The 22,644-nt window shown below is 36.1% G+C and overlaps 1 protein-coding gene across 2 annotated transcripts in view; it reads left to right on the forward strand.

The window, feature by feature from the left end:
- LOC120529603 (transmembrane 7 superfamily member 3-like) overlaps positions 1-22,644 on the forward strand; it is a 42,145-nt gene that overhangs the window by 15,025 nt on the left and 4,476 nt on the right. For both annotated transcript variants that reach the window (XM_039753537.1, XM_039753530.1), the window contains exons 6-11: positions 5,907-6,087; positions 9,953-10,039; positions 10,132-10,212; positions 13,937-14,092; positions 20,130-20,227; positions 20,586-20,748. In XM_039753537.1, the coding sequence (XP_039609471.1) occupies positions 5,907-6,087; positions 9,953-10,039; positions 10,132-10,212; positions 13,937-14,092; positions 20,130-20,227; positions 20,586-20,748 (766 nt within the window). The remainder of the gene's footprint in view (positions 1-5,906; positions 6,088-9,952; positions 10,040-10,131; positions 10,213-13,936; positions 14,093-20,129; positions 20,228-20,585; positions 20,749-22,644) is intronic.

Raw genomic sequence — 22,644 nt, forward strand, 5'->3', positions numbered from 1 at the left:
GTGCTGTTTATTGTTAAAATGTTTAGAAAGGTGTTTATTTTAGACTGTTTGTTTTTCTTCAGTATTTTTTACTTCATGCAGTGGTGCTTGTATTCCAACTGTTTTAAAAATGAAAATAGAGTATATGATGTTCTGCATAAAAATATTACTAGAGTAATACAGTGGAACCTCGGTTCACAGCCATAATTCGTTCCAAAACTCTGGACATAAACCGATTTGGTCGTGAACCGAAGCAATTTCCCCCATAGGTTTGTATGTAAATATAATTAATCTGTTCCAGACCATACAAACTGTATGTAAATATATTGTTTTTTAAACATTTTTAAGCACAAATATAGTTAATTACACCATAGAATGCACATTGTAATAGTAAGCTAAATGTAAAAACATTGAATAACACTGAGAAAACCTTGAACAACAGAGAAAACTAACATTGCAGGAGTTCACGCTAATAGCCTTATGACCCAATCGCTGTAAACACTTTTTTTTAATGAGTTTTAAGCACAGGGGAAAAAAAGGAACATTTGAACAAATTTGAACTTTATTTAAACACAAACAACAAGCAACCAAGAAAGTAACATTGCAGGAGTTCACGCTAATAGCCTTACAACCTGATCGCTGTAAACGCTTTTTTTTTAAATGTGTTTTAAGCACAGGGAAAAAAATGAACATTTGAAAAATCTGTAACAATAAACAACCAAGAAAAGTAACATTACAACAATTCATGCTACGAACCGAAAAATGAACATTTGAAAATCCGTAATACAAAAACTTACCATAAACCACCAAGAAAACTAACCTTGCACGAGTCAAGTTCTGGCATGAAGTGAGGAGGAACTGGGTGGAGAGGAAGTTACAGTGCTTAGAAGCCATGGTTAACTGCAAAAGCACACGAAATACTGAAGAGCACAAAGAGTTCACAGGTAAAGCATGCACGTCTGACTGAGAACAATGAACAGGGAGATGCTGAACACGTGCTTAAATACAGTAATCGTCGCGTACGAACCGGAAGGGAAATGAAATAGAGCACAAAGAGTTCACAGCGAAAGCACGCACGTCTGACCGAGAACAATGCAACACGTGCGGAAACCAAAAGGGAAACTGGCTTGTTCGTATACCGAGTGTGTGGTCGTGAACCGAGGCAAAGGTTTGGCGAACTTTTTGGTTGTAAACCGAGTTGTACGTGTACTGAGACGTTTGTGAACCGAGGTTCCACTGTACTGTTTATTTGCATGAGTTTCATATTACTTAATCTTGCCTTCTGTGTGTTATGCCCACACATGCTCTAAACTTTGTCACAGACCATTCAGTACTTCCCTAATGTCATAAAAAATGTTTTTTGGATTGAGTTTATAATCAATGGCTAATAAGTAGCCTGCTGAAAATCCTCATGGTAAGGAATTGTGTAATATTGTCTTCCCCTTTTGTGATTGACAAAATGAGTGTTAAGCATTACCTAACCTCTCCCATGGTTATTGAAACCCTGAAAGTTTTCGAAAAGGACTTTGGTTTTACGTTGTCAGAAGTCAGTGGTGAAGAGAGGCCACAGTGTGTACTGTGTATGAAAGTTTGGCACCAGAGTGCATGCTAAAAAGTACGTTGAAACGCCATTTAGAAAACCAATCATCCCAGCATGGTTAGTAAATCTCGTGACTAATTTACCAGAAAGTTAAAAGAGTTAAATCAACAAAAAGGTAGATTTTATAAGCAGGCTTCAATATCAAGCAAAACATTGGTAGCATCTTACAAGGTGACACTTAGAATCTTGCTGACTTCTCTGATTCATGCTGTCTGGCTCGTCCTCTTTCTTTCGCTCCAACGCCTCTCTCTCACTCTCCAAGCTTTTTTTCATTTCCATCTGTTATTTTTTTTTCTCCTCTCCTTCTATCCTGGCCCATTCTTATATGGCTCCGTGGGCGCAGCATTTCAATCGTGCACCATAAGAAGCCGATTAAGCAATTGAGAACAATTGCACCCTCGCGTGCAGGTGCGACTCACCCCAGTTACTCTATCAACTCCCTGCGGCTGCACGATCGCGCCCACGGAGACTGACATGGCAAATGAATTATTTAAAAGCCGCCAAACTTTCATAGCCACGGACCTGCTACACCACAATCCCACTAATTATAATTAGTTGAATTTGTTCAGTTACACTTTTTTGTGATCTTAAATACGTGTTTTATTTATTTTTATTTTACCCGTGAATTAAAAAGAAATATTGGCTATTTTGCAAATTAGAATTGGAGAAACCTGGATTCAGCAAGGGCACCAAGAATCAAAAAAGTTTGGGAACCACTGATCTAAGCTGTTTCTAAGGTGTGTTCAGGTTTATTTTTGTATTATATAATTTAATATTACATTTATTCATAAAGCACATTTTAAAACAGTAAACAGCTGCACTGAGTAGATCAAAAAGTAAACCTGTGATATAAAAACAATGAGTAAACTATATAAAAACTTTGTTTTATAAAACAGAATGTCATTAAGGCATACAGCAAGTACAGGTATTTTATGCAAAGTTCTAATAAATATAATTGTATTCTAATATCACTCTTACAAAAATGCTGTGTTTAATTCACAGAAATGTTATCACTCTATTTAATAAAATAAACAAAAATTAAAAAAATTCAACTTACTAAGTCATTGAGTGCACATACATATTACACAATGCATATATTTTTTATGTTAATTTTTACTACAAGTATGGGGTCAGAACACTGTTGCTTGCTTTGCACTATAAGTTAAGTAAAGGGAATCAGAACTATGGTAATGTATTTGGTTTGATAGCAGGTGGGGATCATGTTGCCTGAATACAGTGTACGGGTTACATCTGAAAGCAACTCTTGACAAGTTTTAGACTGAAAGGATGTTGCATTTTAAGTGTGCATTCCCTAAAATCCTACTACTTCTCAATCGTAGGACCTGTTAATGGAAGTGAATCGTAATGCATGACTAATTGTAATGCCCATATTCAATAGTCTCATGTTAGTGCCATGTGTGAAAACACAGCTCCCATTATGCAAATATGGGAACTGAATGACACACAGCAGTCATCTTTAACCATATACTTTTGAAGCATCTACCACAATATAACACATTATATATGATCAGGAGCGACTGCATCCCCCAAGTCCAGAAGGCACTTGTAGAAATAAATAAATGGCAAATTCTCATGATCTCTCAAACAAAGGTTTTAAAATTATGTTCCAAAACCCATTTTTATAGAAATTTCTACTACACCGCTGTTATTGGCATATTTAACCTCTGAAATAAATGCTTACAACATGCTGCAGCAAACTGAACCAGTCAGACAGGTTTGAGAAAGGAGAAATAGGATTTAGTAAAGAGTTAAAGGATGTGCTCTGCTGTGAACATCACTAACATGTTTTATGTGTACTTTTATATAATACTACTGTTATTCTTTCATTCTGTTAAAATTTTTACACTATGCCACTTACTGTACACAAGGAGGAAGCTCAAATGGACATGACAGGAGTCCATGAGAGCATTTATTTGCACACAGTTTAGTCAAAAATAAAGTCTTTGAAAATCTATTCTTCATATTGCATTTTCTCAGTCTTTACAATCCTTCACTGGTGCCTCAAGGAGTGGAGTTTAGAAATTGGCATTTATCTTTGTGGCAAGCTGTCTACTCAATCTTGATAACAGGTGTATAATCTGTAAACACAAGTTTGCTCTGTAATCCTTACAGCAGTATTTTGTATGATTAAAGGTGTTGCAAAAAAGCCAGAAAAGAAGAGAAGGAGTGTTAAATCAGATATAACATTCTCAAACCTTCTTGATGCAGTTTAAAGTTTTAGAGAATAGATAGAGCCTATTCTGGCATCACTGGGTGTAAGGTAGGAACCAACTCTGGCCAGGGTGCCAGTCATTTGTAAGCCCACACATGAATGTCTGCACTTTCCCACATGCTGTGTCTTATTATTTTAAAACACATCTTAGGGAGGAATATGCAGACACAGGGAGAATGTGCAGTCTCTGCTAGGCCTGCAGCTACTAACTATTTTGCTGATCGATTAGTTGATTGATTATAATTGTTTTATTAAATGTAACATTTGTGTAAAAATGCAAGAATTTGATCAGAAAATAAGAGAAGCATTCCTTGTGCAATCCTTTCCTTCATTACATTAGTGCAAGTATGCTCTAAAATTACATTTACCAAAAAAGTAAATAGCAACAAGTCTTTTATTATTTTTATGGTCTTTTCAGGTAGTGTTCACATCATATTTGTCCTACTGTGTCAAGTTAGCCGATTTCTTACAGAATGTAAAGTTGAAATGACTTCATGCTTTTGAGTTTTTTGTTTCTACACTGTATTTACATCTTTTCTCTCTTGACATATCTCAAAATGTGATTAACACTAATCTTGGTCAATAAACAGACACAGACAATGCCTAACCAGACAGGTAATTAATAACACAATTTGTTGGTCAGTATTTTTATCATTGATTATTAATGAAATTGATTGCTGCTGCCCTAATCTCCTCCCTGCTAAAGACTAGGGTATTTTTTTTAAGAAAGCTGTTAAGTTATTGAAGAAATTAAATGGTGGCCTCACTGCACCTTGACCTCCATTTCAATTTACAGTATAGTGATGATATTATTAAAACTATCACCTGGGAGCATTTCAATCTGCTGATATTTTTAAAATATTAGGTGAAAGGGAACTGCTGCGCTGTGCTGGCCTAAAAATTCTCTTCACTTTGGAAAAAAAACATTTTGTGTTATTATTTTATTCTTGGCCGACATTCTGTCTCTCTTTTTTTTTTTCTTCACAAATGACTTCACCTATTGTCTCCCATTTCAGTATAAAGCCTCCGAATTCTGCTGTCTGCTGTAACTAGTTTAGACAATATACAAGAATAGTTTAAACATAATTCAACTTGGCAGGGATGCACAGTCATACTTCTAAAAATCTTTTTACGCACAAATACAGCATTTCTATTTAATACTTCCTGCTGAGGTTCATACTCTCACTTGTCTACACATACTGAGCCTATGTGAGGATATCATTGATTTGTCCTGTGTTAGACTTTGCCCTGTCTTTTGATGGTGTATGGAGACATGCATTAATTTGTAAGACTACCTCTTGACTTTCTTGTTATGGTAGGGTGTAGAGGTAAAATACACATGGATGATACTACTATACACAAACATGGGCAGATCTGTTTTACTGATATAATCGTAGTCCAGTTACCCTTTACTGATATGATTGCTAAAGAAGTAATTTTTAATATGTTTTATTTTTCTATTAATTTTTTTTCTTACATGGGAACCCTCACTGAAGACAGACTCAATTAGTTCACACATATTTACTGATAAAAAATAACAACTGAAAAGTACAAAACTATGCAATATTTCCATACATATAATACGTGTACACAAAGTATTTACAATATGTGCTTTGTCTTGGTTGTTCTGAAAAAAGGAATTATGAGTGAATTAAGCTTATTTGAAAAGTATAAAAGAAATTGAGCTAAAAAGAAGATACAGCCAATTAACTTTGACAGAGAGGAAAACAAAACCCAGTTTAACAATATTTGTGGAGAAATTAAGCCTCTTGGGGAAAAGAGTTAAAATCAAAAACAGTTTAAACTTGATGAAGGGAAAGATAGTGGCTGCATTTATTACTTTTCCATCAGTGTCATTTTTATTCATTTAAAAAAAATGAGAAATTTAGTTCATAAACACAGGTGAAAATTAAGCAAACACCTGTGCAAGTTATTTTTTTTTACACTTTTTAAATATAACTTTGAATTTTAGTGTCTTTCATTATACTATTTTAATCTAAAAATGAGCATTACCAGCAAACTGTGTCTGTTATTTGTCATTACTGTCCACCAAATGATATTTCGAAACACATTCATTTGTTTTTTGTTTTCCAGCTTTTAGATTTAAGCTCCGGGGACAAAACACAGCTGTTTGTGAATTCCTATGCTGCCTTTGCTGTAATCCACAACATAATTGTCTGGGATCCACTACTGAATACATCCTTTGCATATGTTCCTTCATTCATCTATACTTGCAACATGTCTACCACTGTTCCTCCCGTTTGTGAAAAATATGGTAAGAGTCTCTAAAGTTGGGTAACTGTACAATAATCAAATAGAATTCACCCAAGTGTTATTGCTGGTAAAATATTTTGACATTTAGGGGACCAAATATGTGGAGTGTTTTTTGTAGTCAAGGCAAGGGCAAGTTTTTTTTGTTAATTTGTGCAAACCCAAGTACCATGAATGTAAATTTATTTTTACAAGCTGTAGCTTTTAAAGTTATATAGATGTGAAATATGACTTAATTCTTACCTGCTCGATTAGATTCATCTTTGCATGTTAACTGTGAACAGTCTGTTCTAGTTTTCAGTAATTAGTACTGATCAATGGAGGTTATGCCTAGACTCACATAATGATGTAAAAATAAAGCACGTTTTCTTTCATTTTTATGTTTTTACATATCATGTATGCTCTGTTTCAGTTTTTTATGTATGAGGACAAAAATAATAATCATAAAATCGGATTCTGTAAATAACCCTGAGTAGCAAACAACACACAACAGGTTACTTATGCATCAAAAATGTATGGATAAACTAAGTACACTGAATGACCAGTGGATGTTAGTGACGCCTTTTTGCAGTGCTAAGTTGAAGTAACATTTTTCTGTATGAGATTATAAGTCTGTTACCGTAGGAATTTTGGCCCATCCCGCCTGCTATAGTTAAATGTTTGATTGTATTCAGCTTTAAATACATTACCAACTTAAGGATGGGAGAAGAATAAAAAAATAAATAAAACAATAACAACTTGTAATCCGTGTATGGCCACCTAAATATTTAATATTCTGACAGTGATATGAAATTCTTAATTGCATGTCAACATGCAACACCTCTGCACTCTCCAGCTCTATGAATAATGAGTATTACTACCTTACTACCTCACCCTGAAACTTGTCTTCTTTATCTGCACTAATTATCTTACCTCATCTTAGTTATGCTTGTAACATGCATGTATTTAATAGTATAGATAACCCAATGTGTTAAAATATCATTGAAGCAAAGCTAAAATAATAAACAGTTGCTCATGGAGATGACCACGTAACACCTGGCTGAGGCAGATACGTGGTCATTTCTGATGGGTGGACTAGACACCGTGTCTGCCTTGGGGGGGTTGCCAACCAGGATCCTGAGCTGTTTTGTCATGTGATGACTGAGGTAATGTTCTGTATCAGTGCATGCTCCCCAGCCTGACTTGACTGCTAACTCAAGTTAGATGTATGGTTTTACACAGCGTTTTAATAAAATGTTTTGACTTTGTCACCATAGCATTTCATTGCACAAGCTCCAACATCTATTGTATACATTTGATCAGTATTTTCTGTTTTATTTTATACTGAAAGTAATTTGTGCTTTCTATGTGTTTTTACTTTTTGGTAGTTATGTTGAGTGCCACAAGTAATCAGAACCTGGATTATGCTGATGTGCACTTGTTTAGCCAAATGGTGCTTTAGAAATCGGCACCATCTTGACCGCATGTGATGTATTATTTGACTTCTTCACAACTTCTTCTAGACTTCTTAATTAAATACAATATAGCCTCATTAATAACAGATTGATACTTGCTAAAATATGTAACAACCAAATGACCTTAGTACTAAAGTAAAAAAAAAAAAAATACTCTATATTGCAGTATTTTCTGTCCTGATATACTGTATATAATACTATAATAAGGACATATTATGCAACAGTACAGGAATTTTCATATTGTCTCTTAATATTTTTGGTTGGATAACTTCCATTATCAGTGATTTGGAATGCATTCTCTCCAGTGAGAATTGTAGTCTTTTTTTCCCCCAAATTCTGTTCTTTATTTCAACTAGAGGAGTTGGCCATCTTGGAGGAGTCCTTAAAGATAGATATATATTTTATGTGAAGTTGAATTGCAGATTTTCCTCAAATTCAGCCTGATGAACTCAAAGAGCAAGTAGAGAATCACAGATTTTATACAAAGGGTGATCCTTAATCTGTTTTGGAGAGTGAGGCTACCATATATTTTTTGTGGAAGAAACCTATGTAGAAATTCCTCATTACGTTCATCCAGGAGTTGCGGAATTTTATTTCATGATGAGTATGTAGCCCACGTAATTTTAAAGCCACATTTAGATATTATCAAAAGAATATATATATTTTAAGTATTTAAACATTCAAATTTCAGTTGTTGGTTCAGAAAAAAAGCCCTACAACAAACAAAAGGCTCATCTCATATGGCAAAACTAGAGCAAAGGTGACTGTGTTGTTGAGATCCTGGAAATATTTGAAATTCATATAAGAATTTAAAAAAAATGAAATGTGTTTTTTTTTTCTTCTTATTGGGTATAATAAAACATTTTCCCATAGTAATGTGATATCAGCCTTAATTAAATTAAAATACTAATTATATAATATTAAATGTCAGTAATAAAATTGTGACCAAAATATTTTCATAATATCTTATTGTGGCTGTCCTGGAAATTTCCATACCTACTTAGTACAGTGTTGGGACATTGTTTTCTCATTCATGACCTATGTATAAGGTTAAAGCCCAATTTCCTAAGTAAATAAACAAATGTATTAAAAAATATTCAGTGTGATTTTTGTAATTTATCCTTTCAGTAAAAGTTAGCCACTGACTTAGATTTAGACCTAAATTCTAACAATATTAGTATATGCATAAAAGAAGACCCTTGAACTTATGAAAGAGGGGAAAATTTGAATGATTCAGTAGTGAATGTAAATGTGTGTGTTTTCATTTGGCTTAATTGGGAATATGCAATGAATATAATTATGAATTTTATTATGATGCACAATAGTATATGTGTAGTAATAAAGAAAGCATAAGACAATTGAACAGAGGAAACTTTGTTACACTCGGCTTTCTAGGAATGCATATCTCTGATAAACTTACTTTAACAATGAACTCATGAAACAAGCTTACCAATGTCTCTGTTCAATGAGATACTTGTATTGGTATTGATGATCTTGTCTTACTGCATCATTGAGAGTGGCATTGTCACCTGTGGGATCATATATTTGCTGTGACAGCACCTTGAATCAGGAGGTAAAGGTGTTGCAGAGGACAATGAACCTGCAGTCATGTAGTTGAATAGCTGTATGAGGACTGCTGCCATAGTAGGGCTTGGGTCATCACTGGTGTCATTCACCATCCTGGTCATGGGCTCTCGCACCCTGCTTTCCAGGACAAGTACAAGGTCACCCAGTCATTTACCACCGAATTCAACAATTAATTCTGTCTGTACTGCCATTTGACTTATTTGTGTTTTGTATGGCCATCTGTTCATTGCATGTGTCACTTTCCAAAAGCATATTCCATCTTATCTGAATTTTCAATAGATACTGCCTTTAATGTTTGATTCACAGTGCTAGACGGCCTTTGTATTTATGAGATTACTTTATGCTCTTTATGAATACTTTTGCCGTGTATTATAATTGTGTAGAGTATTGTATATAATTTGCTACTATATACAAAGAAGCCTATAAGTAAGAATTCCTCTATCACAGTAATTTTTATTTTAGTAGTTTTATCACATGCTACATATAGCAATAAACAACTGCTACTTTTCTTACTATCTACTCTTGGTAACATACCCTCCACGCTTAAGTACTTGGCAACAAAATGACAATGATCTTATTAGTTAAATAGTTTCCTAGATGCAGAATGGAGAGACAGTATGCCCTGTTGAAAAGTATATTATAAGAAAGATTATGTACTAGTGTGAAAAGAATTTATTGACTGCTACCTTAGCTGTACTGTGCCTCACGTCCAGTACAATTCACTTCACAGTCATCTTACAAGTTAGTAATATCATGACATATTTTTTGACAGATGTTAATTTTCTGTTTGACGACTAGCGTGTGTGTTTTATTTTTTTATCTTTTCAGTGCACCTCTCTACCCAGATATTCTTTACCATTCTGGGAATCTTTGGCCTGCTTGTTTGCTTTGCTGGACACCGGTTTCTTGAAGCAGGTAAGTGAATGTTTTATACTTTATAAGATATCAATAAAAGTTGAAAGACTATGATTCAAATATTTTGTTTTATACATTTTTTTATCTTGCAGAGTTTCTCTTTTTTGGGTTCATTCTCTTTGCCTTTATTTCCTTTGTGCTTATGAGGCGATATGCGGACATCAGCTTTGACAGTAAGTCAGACTTAAGTAAATCTGATAATATAGTAAAACAAATTTAACTTCACATTCACAGCTTTATGAACATCATTTTTCTCTGCCACAAATCAGTTGAACAAGACAGCCATATTTTATGTATTTGTTTAATTTGTAACAGCTAACCTGGATGACCCCTAATTTTTCATTACAGTGCATCCGGAAAGTATTTACAACACATCACTTTTTCCACATTTTGTTATGTTACAGCCTTATTTCAAAATAGATTGAATTCATTTTTTTCCTCAGAATTCTGCACACAACACCCCATAATGACAACGTGAAAAAAGTTTACTTGAGATTTTTGCAAATTTATTAAAAATAAAAAAATTGAGAAAGCACATGTACATAAGTATTCACAGAATTTGCCATGAAGCTCAAAATTGAGCTCAGGTGCATCCTGTTTCCCCTGATCATCCTTGAGATGTTTCTGCAGCTTAATTGGAGTCCACTTGTGGTCAATCCAGTTGATTGGACATGATTTGGAAAGGCACACACCTGTCTATATAAGGTCCCACAGTTGACAGTTCATGTCAGAGCACAAACCAAGCATGAAGTCAAAGGAATTATCTGTAGACCTCCAAGACAGGATTGTCTCGAGGCACAAATCTGGGGAAGGTTACAGAAAAATTTCTGCTGCTTTGAAGGTCCCAATGAGCACAGTGGCCTCCATCATCTATAAGTTGAAGAAGTTTGAACCCACCAGGACTCTTCCTAGAGCTGGCCAGCCATCTAAACTTAGCAATCGGGGGAGAAGGGCCTTAGTCAGAGAGGTGACCAAGAACCTGATGGTCACTCTGTCAGAGCTCCAGAGGTCCTCTGTGGAGAGAGGAGAACCTTCCAGAAGGACAACCATCTCTACAGCAATCCACCAATCAGGCCTGTATGGTAGAGTGGCCAGACTGAAGCCACTCCTTAGTAAAAGGCACATGGCAGCCCTCCTGGAGGTTTGCCAAAAGGCACCTGAAGGACTCTCAGACCATGAGAAACAAAATTCTCTGGTCTGATGAGAAAAAGATTGAACTCTTTGGTATGAATGCCAGGTGTCACATTTGGAGGAAACCAGGCACCACTCATCACCAGGCCAATACCATCCCTACAGTGAAGCATGGTGGTGGCAGCATCATGCTGTGGGGATGTTTTTCAGCGGCAGGAACTGGGAGACCAATCAGGATAAAGGGAAAGATGACTGCAGCAATGTACAGAGACATCCTGGATGAAAACCTGCTCCAGAGCGCTCTTGACCTCAGACTAGGGTGACGGTTCATCTTTCAGCAGGACAACGACCCTAAGCACACAGCCAAGATATCAATGGAGTGGCTTCAGGACAACTTTGTGAATGTCCTTGAGTGGCCCAGCCAGAGCCCAGACTTGAATCAGATTGAACAACTCTGGAGAGATCTTAAAATGGCTGTTCACCGACGCTTCCCATCCAACCTGATGGAGCTTGAGAGGTGCTGCAAAGAGGAATGGGCGAAACTGGCCAAGGATAGGCTTGTGGCATCATATTCAAAAAGACTTGAGGCTGTAATTGCTGCCAAAGGTACATTGACAAAGTATTGAGCAAAGGCTGTGAATACTTATGTACATGTGATTTCTCAGTTTTTTTTATTTTTAATAAATTTGCAAAAACCTTCAGTAAACTTTTTTCATGTTGTCATTATGGGGTGTTATGTGTAGAATTCTGAGGGAAAAAAAAGAATTTAATCCATTTTGGAATAAGGCTATAACATAACAAAATGTGGAAAAAGTGATGCGCTGTGAATACTTTCCGGATGCACTGTATATTCATTAAGTATTGCAGCTTTGTTGTGGTCATGCCTTTGAGAGCAAAATTTAATTCCATTTGTAGTAACTAAAGAGCAGAAACCTGTAATATGAACTTTGAATGCTAAATATGGCCTTATTTCTTCCATTTTGTTCATTACTTTTCTAATATTTACATTTTTTGTCATTGTATATATTTATACATTTACATATATAGGTTTAATGATATAAAACCACATAAGTGTTTGTGATTCTGAATTTGTATGACTTAGTAGGAATGACTCAGCCATGAACAGGCATTCTAAGAAAGAGAATTTATACATGACTAAGGATAAGCTTAAGGAAGTTTACCATTAGGATGCTAAGGGAGTGGCTGCTGAAAATGAGGTTTTCCAGTCGTATGTGAATAATAAATGGAAAAGGCCATTTCAAGTAAAAATACTAGTGGTTCTAAATGCTAATGTCTTGACTATATATCTTTACATATATATAAAAACCAACGTCTGCCTGTCTGTTGGTCCGCTTTTCACCAGAGAACTACTTAAAGGATTTAGATCAGGGTTTTTTTTTTCTATAATTTGCTTGAACATTCCGGTTGATTTTGCAACTTCTTTCATCGCACGAAGTATTATAGTTCGGTTGCGGCACCAAATAATTTGCAGAAATCTGAGAGACAGGCTGCAGGCCAAGGGGAGGGGGAGACAGGACCTCAGGAGTAGGGAGCCGGGAGTCGGGCAGAGCTATCTTCACTAATGCGCCAGCCACCATTCGAGTCGTTCTACCTCTTACCATGCATTGTAGTGTACCTTGCCTCCGCTTAGCTAGCAGTACCTGTTTGTCCAGCAGACATTATCATCTAAAGATTGTTAGAGTAATGTTTGACGTCTTTGAGAGAGAGATCACAGCTACGTGTGTTTTAGAGGGTACCTGCTCGTTGGCACAGATATTACGGCCATATGCTCTTCTTCCTATGCGGGGGACTTCTGCCATCAGAGCTGAACACAATCAGATACAGTGGAAATATTTGTTGTTGGATCTTACCTACCTTCTGCTTGGCCAGAGATACCTTGCCAACTTTTTACATTTTTGGCAAAGAGATCACAGCTTAATGGAGCAAGATGCAAAGGACAGGAAGCTATGGAAACAGATGATCCGCTGTGGCAACCCATAACTGGAGCAGCCAAGAGAGGAAGAAGGCAAAGAGATCACAGCTACATTCTCTCCCCTAATAGCAAAACCAAAAATACTGTATATTAAGAGGCTCTCCAAAATGAAAGCTATCAATATAAATTCTTCTCAATACAAAGTATTACATTTTTTTTTTATTGATTTTTAAAGTTTGTCTTGTTTCACTACTATGCAGGTAGAGCCACGAGGAACAGCTAGTTTTTAAAATTTACTGGTATCTTGATAAAAAGGTATCAGTTTCTATCAAAACATACGAGATTCTGGATGTGTCCAAAGTTTTGAATGGCTGTGTATGTATAATATATAAAATATACACACACTGTATATATTGAGAAACATTGTGCGTTTGTGTGTGTGTGTGTGTGTATGTATATATAGGAGCTGTCATCTGAGTTCAGAAAAATAACAACACAGCACACTGGCTTTAACTCAAGTATGATTTTTAGTTGAGAGTAATATTTCCTCAGACCATGGCAGCAGTTATTTAGATTCAGTAATATTTTCCCCATGGGTCGATGTTTCATCTGTTGGCACAGATCTGGTTTTCCTGGTACGGTTTTCTAAAACACAGTAGAGAAGGGAATTATATTCAAAAGTCAAACTTTTGCAAAAAAAAAAAAAAATTGTAAAAGTAAGTTTAGCAAAGTAATGTGTTTATTCTGTTTAAAGTCTAGAGAGCCAAGAACCTACAAAAATAGTGTTCCATTTTAAATCTTTTCTGTTTTTTTTTTTTTTGTTTTTTTTCCAGTGTGCCTTGCCTTATCTGCTGTGGTTGGAATTTTTGGAGGCACCTTACTAGCTCTAAGTCACTGGCAATTTGGACTACCCTTCCTAGTAATATTTATTGTTGGATTTGTTATGGGATTGCTTGTGGCCTCTATTGTTTATTTCTCACCTCTTCTTGGTAAGCATTCATAACCACTCTTCTCTAATATTTCACCATGGAGTTGGTACATTTTGTACTAAAACCTCGTATCAGTCACATTTAGTGTGGACCAGTTTCTAAGTTCCAGTTTTACTGTAATGTGTACATAGTACAATGAAAATATGTATAACCTGTCTCTTCATAAAATTGACAATATTTGTAATAAATTCATTTGTTCTTATAATTGAATGTTCAATAATGTAATAACTTGTGCATCTAAGCCAGTGGAAGGAAAGAAAGTGTGATGTTTTGGGCAGTGATATGCTGGATCCAGGCATTCATGTTGATTTTGACACTTACCACCTACCTAAACATCACTGCAGACCAGGTACATGTGGTAAAACACATTAGAATCTGTAGCAGTGGATGTTTTTAACGGTGCGGGCCGAGGTCTGGGGTTGTGGGTGCATGCAGTAGCATGGCCATGGAGCCCCAGAATGGTTGATGAAAAGATTGTCTGATTGCACATTCAACTGCAAGCATGTTCAGTTCAGCCGATTTCCTTATTGACACTACAGGGTTCATAATTAAGGCACCTGCACCCACTGAGTATAGAAAGAGTCTGAGCTGGTTAGACAAGAGACAAATGCTTAAGGTTAAATCGGGAGGCAAGTCAAGATCTGGGTTAGAGCTCATACTGTAAGAGTTGAGGCAAGCGGTCAGGGTCAATGTCCCATGTGGAGTGAGTGGATTGTGGGTAGAGTTACTTCTGCTGAGCACCCAGGAGCAGGAGCAACCAAGTGCCCCAGAAGATTCCAGAGTATGCTTCGGGACTGCAGTGGGGAGAAGGGAAAAGGCCTCACAGATGCTGAAGGGTGGTAACAAGTGCTCAAACAAGTTAAAGGCTTGAATGCACTTGCTGGGTGACATCTCCTCTCATTGAGCAGACTGTAAATGGTGAGCGGAGGAGACATTGCTGAAGTGGAAGTATACACTGAGGCTTGTGATTTGTTTTTATAGATTGAGCATGACTGAGTTTTAATTCTTGAATTTAGCCTATTTCGTAAGTTACTTATTTACTGATGGATTTTAACTTCCACAGAAGCACTTGTGTTTATTGATTATTTACTGATGATTTGGATTGAACTGCACTACTTAATGGACAATACTTGTTTTGGGTAAACTGCACTATGCAATTTTTTGCATTTTTGCTTATCTAGTTGTTGTTTTATACTCGCTTGTTACTAGTTCATCCTTGGTTTATGACTATTGATGACCTGGATTCAAGTAAATGTCAGCTGCATGCTGACGCTCTTTCAAGAGGCTAATGCGCCCCTCCACACTGCACAAATTGTTTAGGAATTGTTTGAAGAAAATGATCACGAGTGCAAGGTGTTTCCTTGGCCTTAAAAATTCTCCAAATCTCAGTCCAGTTAAGTATCTGTAGGATGTATTGGGACAACACATGCCCAGTCTTTGCCAGTTCTAACTTGCAACTAACCGCAATTAGAGGATGTTCAACTAACACCCTGATGCCAAATACTACAGGACACCTTCAGAAGTCTTTCTAAGCAATCAGTCCGTTTATAATGCCAACTTTAATAGCGAGGATAATGTAAATAGTAAAGTGGAAAACTTTAATTCTAAAGTAAGAACTGCTGATGACATAGTTGCACCTGAAAAGACAGTTAAAAAATCTTCTAGTGTTGTTATTCCATGGAAGACCCAAAGAGTGTCTGATTTAAAAAGAACATGTCGTAGAGCTGAGCATAAATGGAGGAAAACTAAACTAACTATCCATTATGAGATATTGAAGGCTAAAATAACAGAATACAATAACACAGTCCGCCTTGAGAGGCGCTGCTATTTCTCTAATATTATAAATAGCAATGCTAGTAATCCCAGAGTCTTATTCTCTACAATTGATCGTCTGTTAAACCCAGGTAACACAAAGGAATGCCCCCTGAATACTTCCAGTGAAACCTGTGAAAACATTGCTGTATTTTTCAATCAAAAAATTTATGATATTAGAGATAACATAGTATATTTTCCCAACACTGCAGAACCTCCAAAGCCCCGGTACTCCATTATAAACAAATTAAATGCTTTTACCAGGATACATTTACCTGAATTACATAGTATAATCTCTCAACTGAAACCCTCTACCTGCGTCCTTGACCCAATACCAACAAGGTTTTTCAAAGAAATATCAGGCGTGCTAATTGACAATATTCTGGACATAGTTAATTCGTCATTAGATACGGGGGTCTTTCCAGACTGTCTTAAGACAACAACAACAACAACAACATTTATTTATATAGCACATTTTCATACAAACAGTAGCTCAAAGTGCTTTACATATTAAAGAATAGAAAAATGAAAGACATAATTATAAAACAAAATAAATCAACATTAACATCGAATAAGAGTAAGGTTCAATGGCCAGGGGGGACAGAAAAAACAAAAAAACTCCAGACGGCTGGAGAAAAAATAAAATCTGTAGGGATTCCAGACCATGATACCGCCCAGTCCCCTCTGGGCAAGACTGCTGTAGTTAAACCCCTGCTCAAGAAAAATAATCTCGACCCCTCTGCCTTTGAAAATTTTAGACCCATCTCCAACGTGCCCTTAAGTAAAATTCTAGAGAAGGCAGTCATTTTGCAATTAAATGACCACCTCAATAAACATGCTATTCTTGATAAATTTCAGTCAGGCTTCAGAACAAATCACAGCACAGAAACTGCACTCGTTAAAGTAGTAAATGATTTGCGGGTGAATGCAGACAGAGGCCATTTATCTGTTCTCATCTTCTTAGATCTGAGTGCTGCATTTGACACCATTGATCACAATATTCTTAGAAATCACCTTAGTCAATGGGTGGGCCTCTCTGGCAGTGTCTTAAATTGGTTTGAATCCTACCTGGCAGGTAGAAAATTCTTTGTGAGTTGTGGTAATCAAATCTCAAAGACGCATGATATCCGATATGGTGTTCTACAAGGCTCTATCCTGGGTCCGCTGCTTTTCTCAATCTATATGCTTCCGTTAGGTCAGATTATCTCAGGTTACAATGTGAGTTACCACAGCTATGCTGATGACACACAGCTGTACTTATCAATAGCACCTGATGACTCCGACTCTTTCGATACACTTACACAATGTCTTACTGGTATTTCTGAATGGATGAATAGTAATTTTCTCAAACTAAATAAAGAGAAAACTGAAATTTTAGTAATTGGCAATAATGGATTCAATGAGGTTATCAGAAATAAACTTGATGCATTAGGATTAAAAGTTAAGATGGAAGTAAAAAACTTTGGGGTAACTGTTGACTGTAATATGAATTTTAAATTGCATATTCATCAGACCACTAGGACAGCATGTTTTCACTTAAGAAACATAGCAAAAGTTAGACCTCTTATATCATTGAAAGATGCTGAGAAATTAATTCACGCTTTTGTTTTCAGTAGACTGAATTACTGTAACGCACTCCTCTCAGGACTACCCAAAAAAGACATAAATCACTTGCAACGAGTACAGAATGCAACTGCTAGAATCCTAACTAGGAAAAGAAAATCCAAACACATTTCTCCAGTTTTAATGTCACTACACTGGTTGCCTGTGTCATTCAGGATTGACTTTAAAATACTGCTTATAGTTTATAAAGCCTTAAATAATCTCGCTCCATTTTATATATCGGAATGCCTGACACGTTATATTCCAAATCGTAACCTTAGATCATCAAATGAGTGTCTCCTTTTAATTCCAAAAGCTAAACTTAAAAGAAGTGGTGAGGCGGCCTTCTGCTGTTATGCACCTAAAATCTGGAATAGCCTGCCAATAGGAATTCGCCAGGCAAATACAGTAGAGCACTTTAAAAAACTGCTGAAAACACATTACTTTAACATGGCCTTTTTATAACTTCACTTTAACTTAATACTGATACTCTGCATGTTCAATTCATCATAATAACTATTCACAGTGGCTCCAAAATCCGTACTGTCCCCTATTCTCTCTTCTGTTTCTTTTTCCGGTTTCTTTGTGGTGGCGGCCTGTGCCACCACCACCTACTCAAAGCATCATGATGCACCAACATTGATGGACTGAAAGCCAGAAATCTACGTGACCATCATCATCAGGTCCTTCCATGAAAACCCTAAATACAAAGAGGACTGTTTGATTTATGTTAGGTAGATTGCCCAGAGGGGACTGGGCGGTATCTTGGTCTGGAACCCCTACAGATTTTTTTTTTCTCCAGCATTTGGAGTTTTTGTTTTTTCTGTCCACCCTGGCCACCGGACCTTACTTATTCTATGTTAATTAATGTTGACTTATGTTTACAGTAATCCCTCCTCGATCGGGGGTTGCGTTCCAGAACTCCCCGCGATAGGTGAAAATCCGCGAAGTAGAGACCATATGTTTGTATGGTTATTTTTATATATTTTAAGCTCTTAGAAACTCTCCCACACTGTTTTGTAAATATTATCCGCACAGTTATACAGTAAACCCTCGTTTATAGCGGTTGATCCGCTCCAGCCAGATAAATGGATTTCCAAGAAGTAGGATTCTTTATTTATAAATCTAATACAGTATATTCGCAGTTAGAGCATTGAAAACCTGTTTACAACCTTCTAAATACGTATTTTAACATTATTGGAGCCCTCTAGACATGAAGTAACACCCTTTAGTCAAAAGTTTAAACTGTGCTCCATGACTAGACAGAGATGACAGTTCTTTCTCACAATTAAAAGAATGCAAACGTATCTTCCTCTTCAAGGTGTGCCGTCAGGAGCAGAGAATGTCAGAGAGAGAGTATAGTAAACAATCAAAAATCAATAGGGCTGGTGCGCTTTTAAGTATGCAAGCACCGCGATAAAGCGGCGCAATGAAGGGATCAGTGTGAAGGTAGCCTTTCAGCATTTTTTACAGGTGCGTCCGTATCTTCTAAGCAAACAGCCACTGTGCAAACAGCCCTCTGCTCACACCCCCTCCGTCAGAAGCAGATAATGGGGCCAATCATACGTCTCCCTGATGGTACTGCATGATGGATAAGTATCTGCCTGTATTTCTCACAGAGAGTGAGACACAGAGAAAATCAATACGGGCTGTTAGAGCTTTTAAGTGTGCGAAGCAGTGCACGGGAAGCATATCTTATATCTTTGAGGAGTTTTATTTAATATGTAATACGTGCTCTGATTGGGTAGCTTCTAAGCCATCTGCCAATAGCGTCCCTTGTATGAAATCAACTGGGCAAACAAACTGAGGAAGCATGTACTTTAAATTAAAAGACCCATTGTCCGCAGAAATCCGCGAACCTGTGAAAAATCCGTGATATATATTTAGATATGCTTACATTTAAAATTCGCGATGGAGTGAAGCCGCGAAAGTCGAAGCGCGATATAGCGAGGGATTACTGTATTTCTTATTGTGTCTTCTATTTTTCTATTCATTTTGTAAAGCACTTTGAGCTACATTTTTTGTATGAAAATGTGCTATATAAATAAATGTTGATTGATTGATTGATTGATTGATTGGTCTTATGAAGTCCATGCATGACGGATCAGATCTGTCTTGGAGGCACACAGAGGAGGTGTTTGTAGGCAGGTGGTCATAGTATATAGGCTCGTCACTGTTATGTCCTTAACAGAAGACAGCTGGGTACTAGTAATATTCTGTGCTGCATTGACAATAGCTAAATTGTATTGTACCCAATTAAGTTAATTTGTGGCTGCTAATCCACTACACAAAAGCAATCCTAATGTAGATGGGCATGTGGTCTGACGTCTATTTTCTAAAGTCTATAACCAGCTTCTTAATTTTGCAGAAACATTATGATTGTATTCCTAATATTAAGCTAGGATAAAGTAAATGGTGATGTAAATGATGATATGCTTTGCAGTTCATCAGTATACCTGATAACTGGTGCTAGTCCCCTAAAGATGGTGTAATAAGTGGCCCTTGCTCCATACATTCACATTAAGTCCTTATGAACTGATCAGTAGAAGTTATAGTATAAACTAAGTTTAATCTCACTGGGTTTGTTGCTCTGTACTAATAATAGATTTATTGTGATTTACAGTCAATCAAAAAGTCTTCCAGTCTGAACTAATGTACTGGGTGTGTTTCATCAGCATTGTTCTAATTGTGCCAGTGTTTCTGCTTATCTCTGCCAAAATGGTGAGTGTTTTTTCATTTGTGATGTAGCTTATACCCTTAAACCATTTTTGCTGCCTTTTTACAAAGAACTGATTGTGCATTGGAATTGTTCTTCTTTATTTTATGTGTTTCATTATTGTGATCAGCTTGAAGCAATTTACAGTACAGGTAATATTCTAATGCAATACAATTAATATAAAGTTTATTTATTGATTGTCAAAAGGAGCAGAGCAAAATGATCAACATAAAACATTAAATGGTGAAAGTAAAAAATAAGATCACTCTTTTTCTTTCCATTACTTTAGTACAAATTTTGCTTCCATGTAACTTAATTTGTGTTTTCTCTGTGGTCACAGCTTTTCTTGCTTTATCTCAACAGTTCAATATCATCTGTTGTGCTGTGATTGGTGCTTATTCTTTTGTGTGTTTGGTGGGGACGTATTTTCCAACGAATGTCCTCTACATATTCGTCAATGTCATCCGAAGAGCAGTCCACCCTGATTTCTTTCATGTCATCACCCCTTTTCCTTTACAATTGAATGGTGCGTATTTACATTTTGAAGTATGAATATTTGTCAGTTTTTTAAATTATTATTGTTTAATTTTACACATTTATAGACTGGCCTTTTTTTGCACTGTGAGTTTTTGAAAATGACTTAGTTTTGAGTATTTACTTGTCTATTTATAATATTACACACCCCATCTAAATAATAAAGATCTATATATCTAGACAAGTCATAGGAGCATGAACTTACTACTAGTTCATATGAAGTGTTGTGCAGTTATAGTTTGTAAACTATGGTCTGTTGGTAGATAAAGAGTATTAATATTTGTTGTAGAACAGCCCTCATTCTCAGTAATATATTTTTTGTGTATCTCTCTATTCTGCCTCATTTTATTGTTGGTTCAATTTTAGTCTCTGTGACTTTTCCAATTCTTGATGGTTAATGCATTCATACCCTCACCACAGAAACAAAATCAGTTTAACTGTTGGAAAATGTAAGCAAATCTGAGCAGGATCTAATGCAGTTTAGGATAATCTACTATAAAAATCATTAACATTCATCCATCCATCTCTCTACCCATTTACCAAGCTATTTAGTCCAATTCAGGGTTGTGATGCTGGAAACAACATGCCTGCACAGCGTTTAGTGGTTGTTTTGGACAGTTTTTCTTTATAGAGCTGTTTCAGTTAGTTTTTATTTATGATGCGTCTGGCATGGACAGCATTTCAGTTGGGCAGAGCTCAGGACTCTGACTTACTCATTGAAAAATTGGCAGTTTTTACCCCTGGTGTAACCTGGGTTTGGGGTCATTAATATACTTCAGTACAATTTTTAACTGACTTGTTCTCTCAATTATTGCAAAGTGTACTGTCCTATAAACAGCAAAACAATGCTACATCTTGATGGTTTCTCCTCCATGCTTCACAATTGGGATAAGTTTTGTTTTATTTTTAGAGTGAATTTTCATGAACACTACTTCTGTTCAGTATTTTTTGGACTTATGAACAGAGATGTTATCAAGTGCAACCAATGCTTGCAGAGCCTTGTCCTTTAACTGTAGGGTTCTTTGGCAACTCCTTGGACATTGTAAAATGATTTTTTTTTTCCAGAGTAGTAACAGTACTAAATTTCTTCCACATGGTCACTGTCCACTTGGCTATAGGTTTATGAACACCCACGTCATTAAAAATTATTTTGTAGTCCCATTCCAGCTTTGACAACTCTTTTGTCTTTTCAAATCTGTATTGAACGAGCTACATTGTGAAATATTGTTTTTTTTTTTTTTTTGAAGGAAACCAAAGTTGTCTTTGTTAAGCAGTGGTTCTCCAATTCAGTCCTGTGAATCCATTGTAGCTTCAAGTTTTGGTTCCAACCAGTGAATCATTTTTACTTTTAATTGACCTCATTGGTCATTACATTATTTTGCATTTGGAAAGTACACTAGTGTGAGATTTATACTTACAATACATTGAGAAATATTACTATTTCTACAGCTTTAATTTTTCTAACCTCCTTAGCATTCAATTTTATTCCCAAAAAATGCAAAAACCGTTACTTTTTTTTGCATAAAAAATGACATTTTTATTAAGTCTCAAAAGTATAATAAAGATACAAATAATAGTAATGATGAATAAAAATAATGATATGAAATGAACAATAATAACAAAAGTAATACTACTACTACTGATGCCAAAACAGTATCTAATCTCAAAACAAGTCCTTTGTGTGGTAAAGCTTAAAGCACAATAAAAAACACAATCCAACGTCGCAGTCAGGACAATAACGTGTTTTTTTTTTGTTGGAGGTATATAATAAATAAAATGTCTACCAATAAGACGCTCTGGGTTGATCCGCGATTTGCTGGGTCAATCGCGTCTCTTTAGCGTTAGTGGGAACGGTGGATGTGTGGCAATGATTTCTTCTACAAGATGG

Source organism: Polypterus senegalus, chromosome 1 (assembly GCF_016835505.1).
Source record: "Polypterus senegalus isolate Bchr_013 chromosome 1, ASM1683550v1, whole genome shotgun sequence".
NCBI classification, from domain to species: domain Eukaryota; kingdom Metazoa; phylum Chordata; class Cladistia; order Polypteriformes; family Polypteridae; genus Polypterus; species Polypterus senegalus.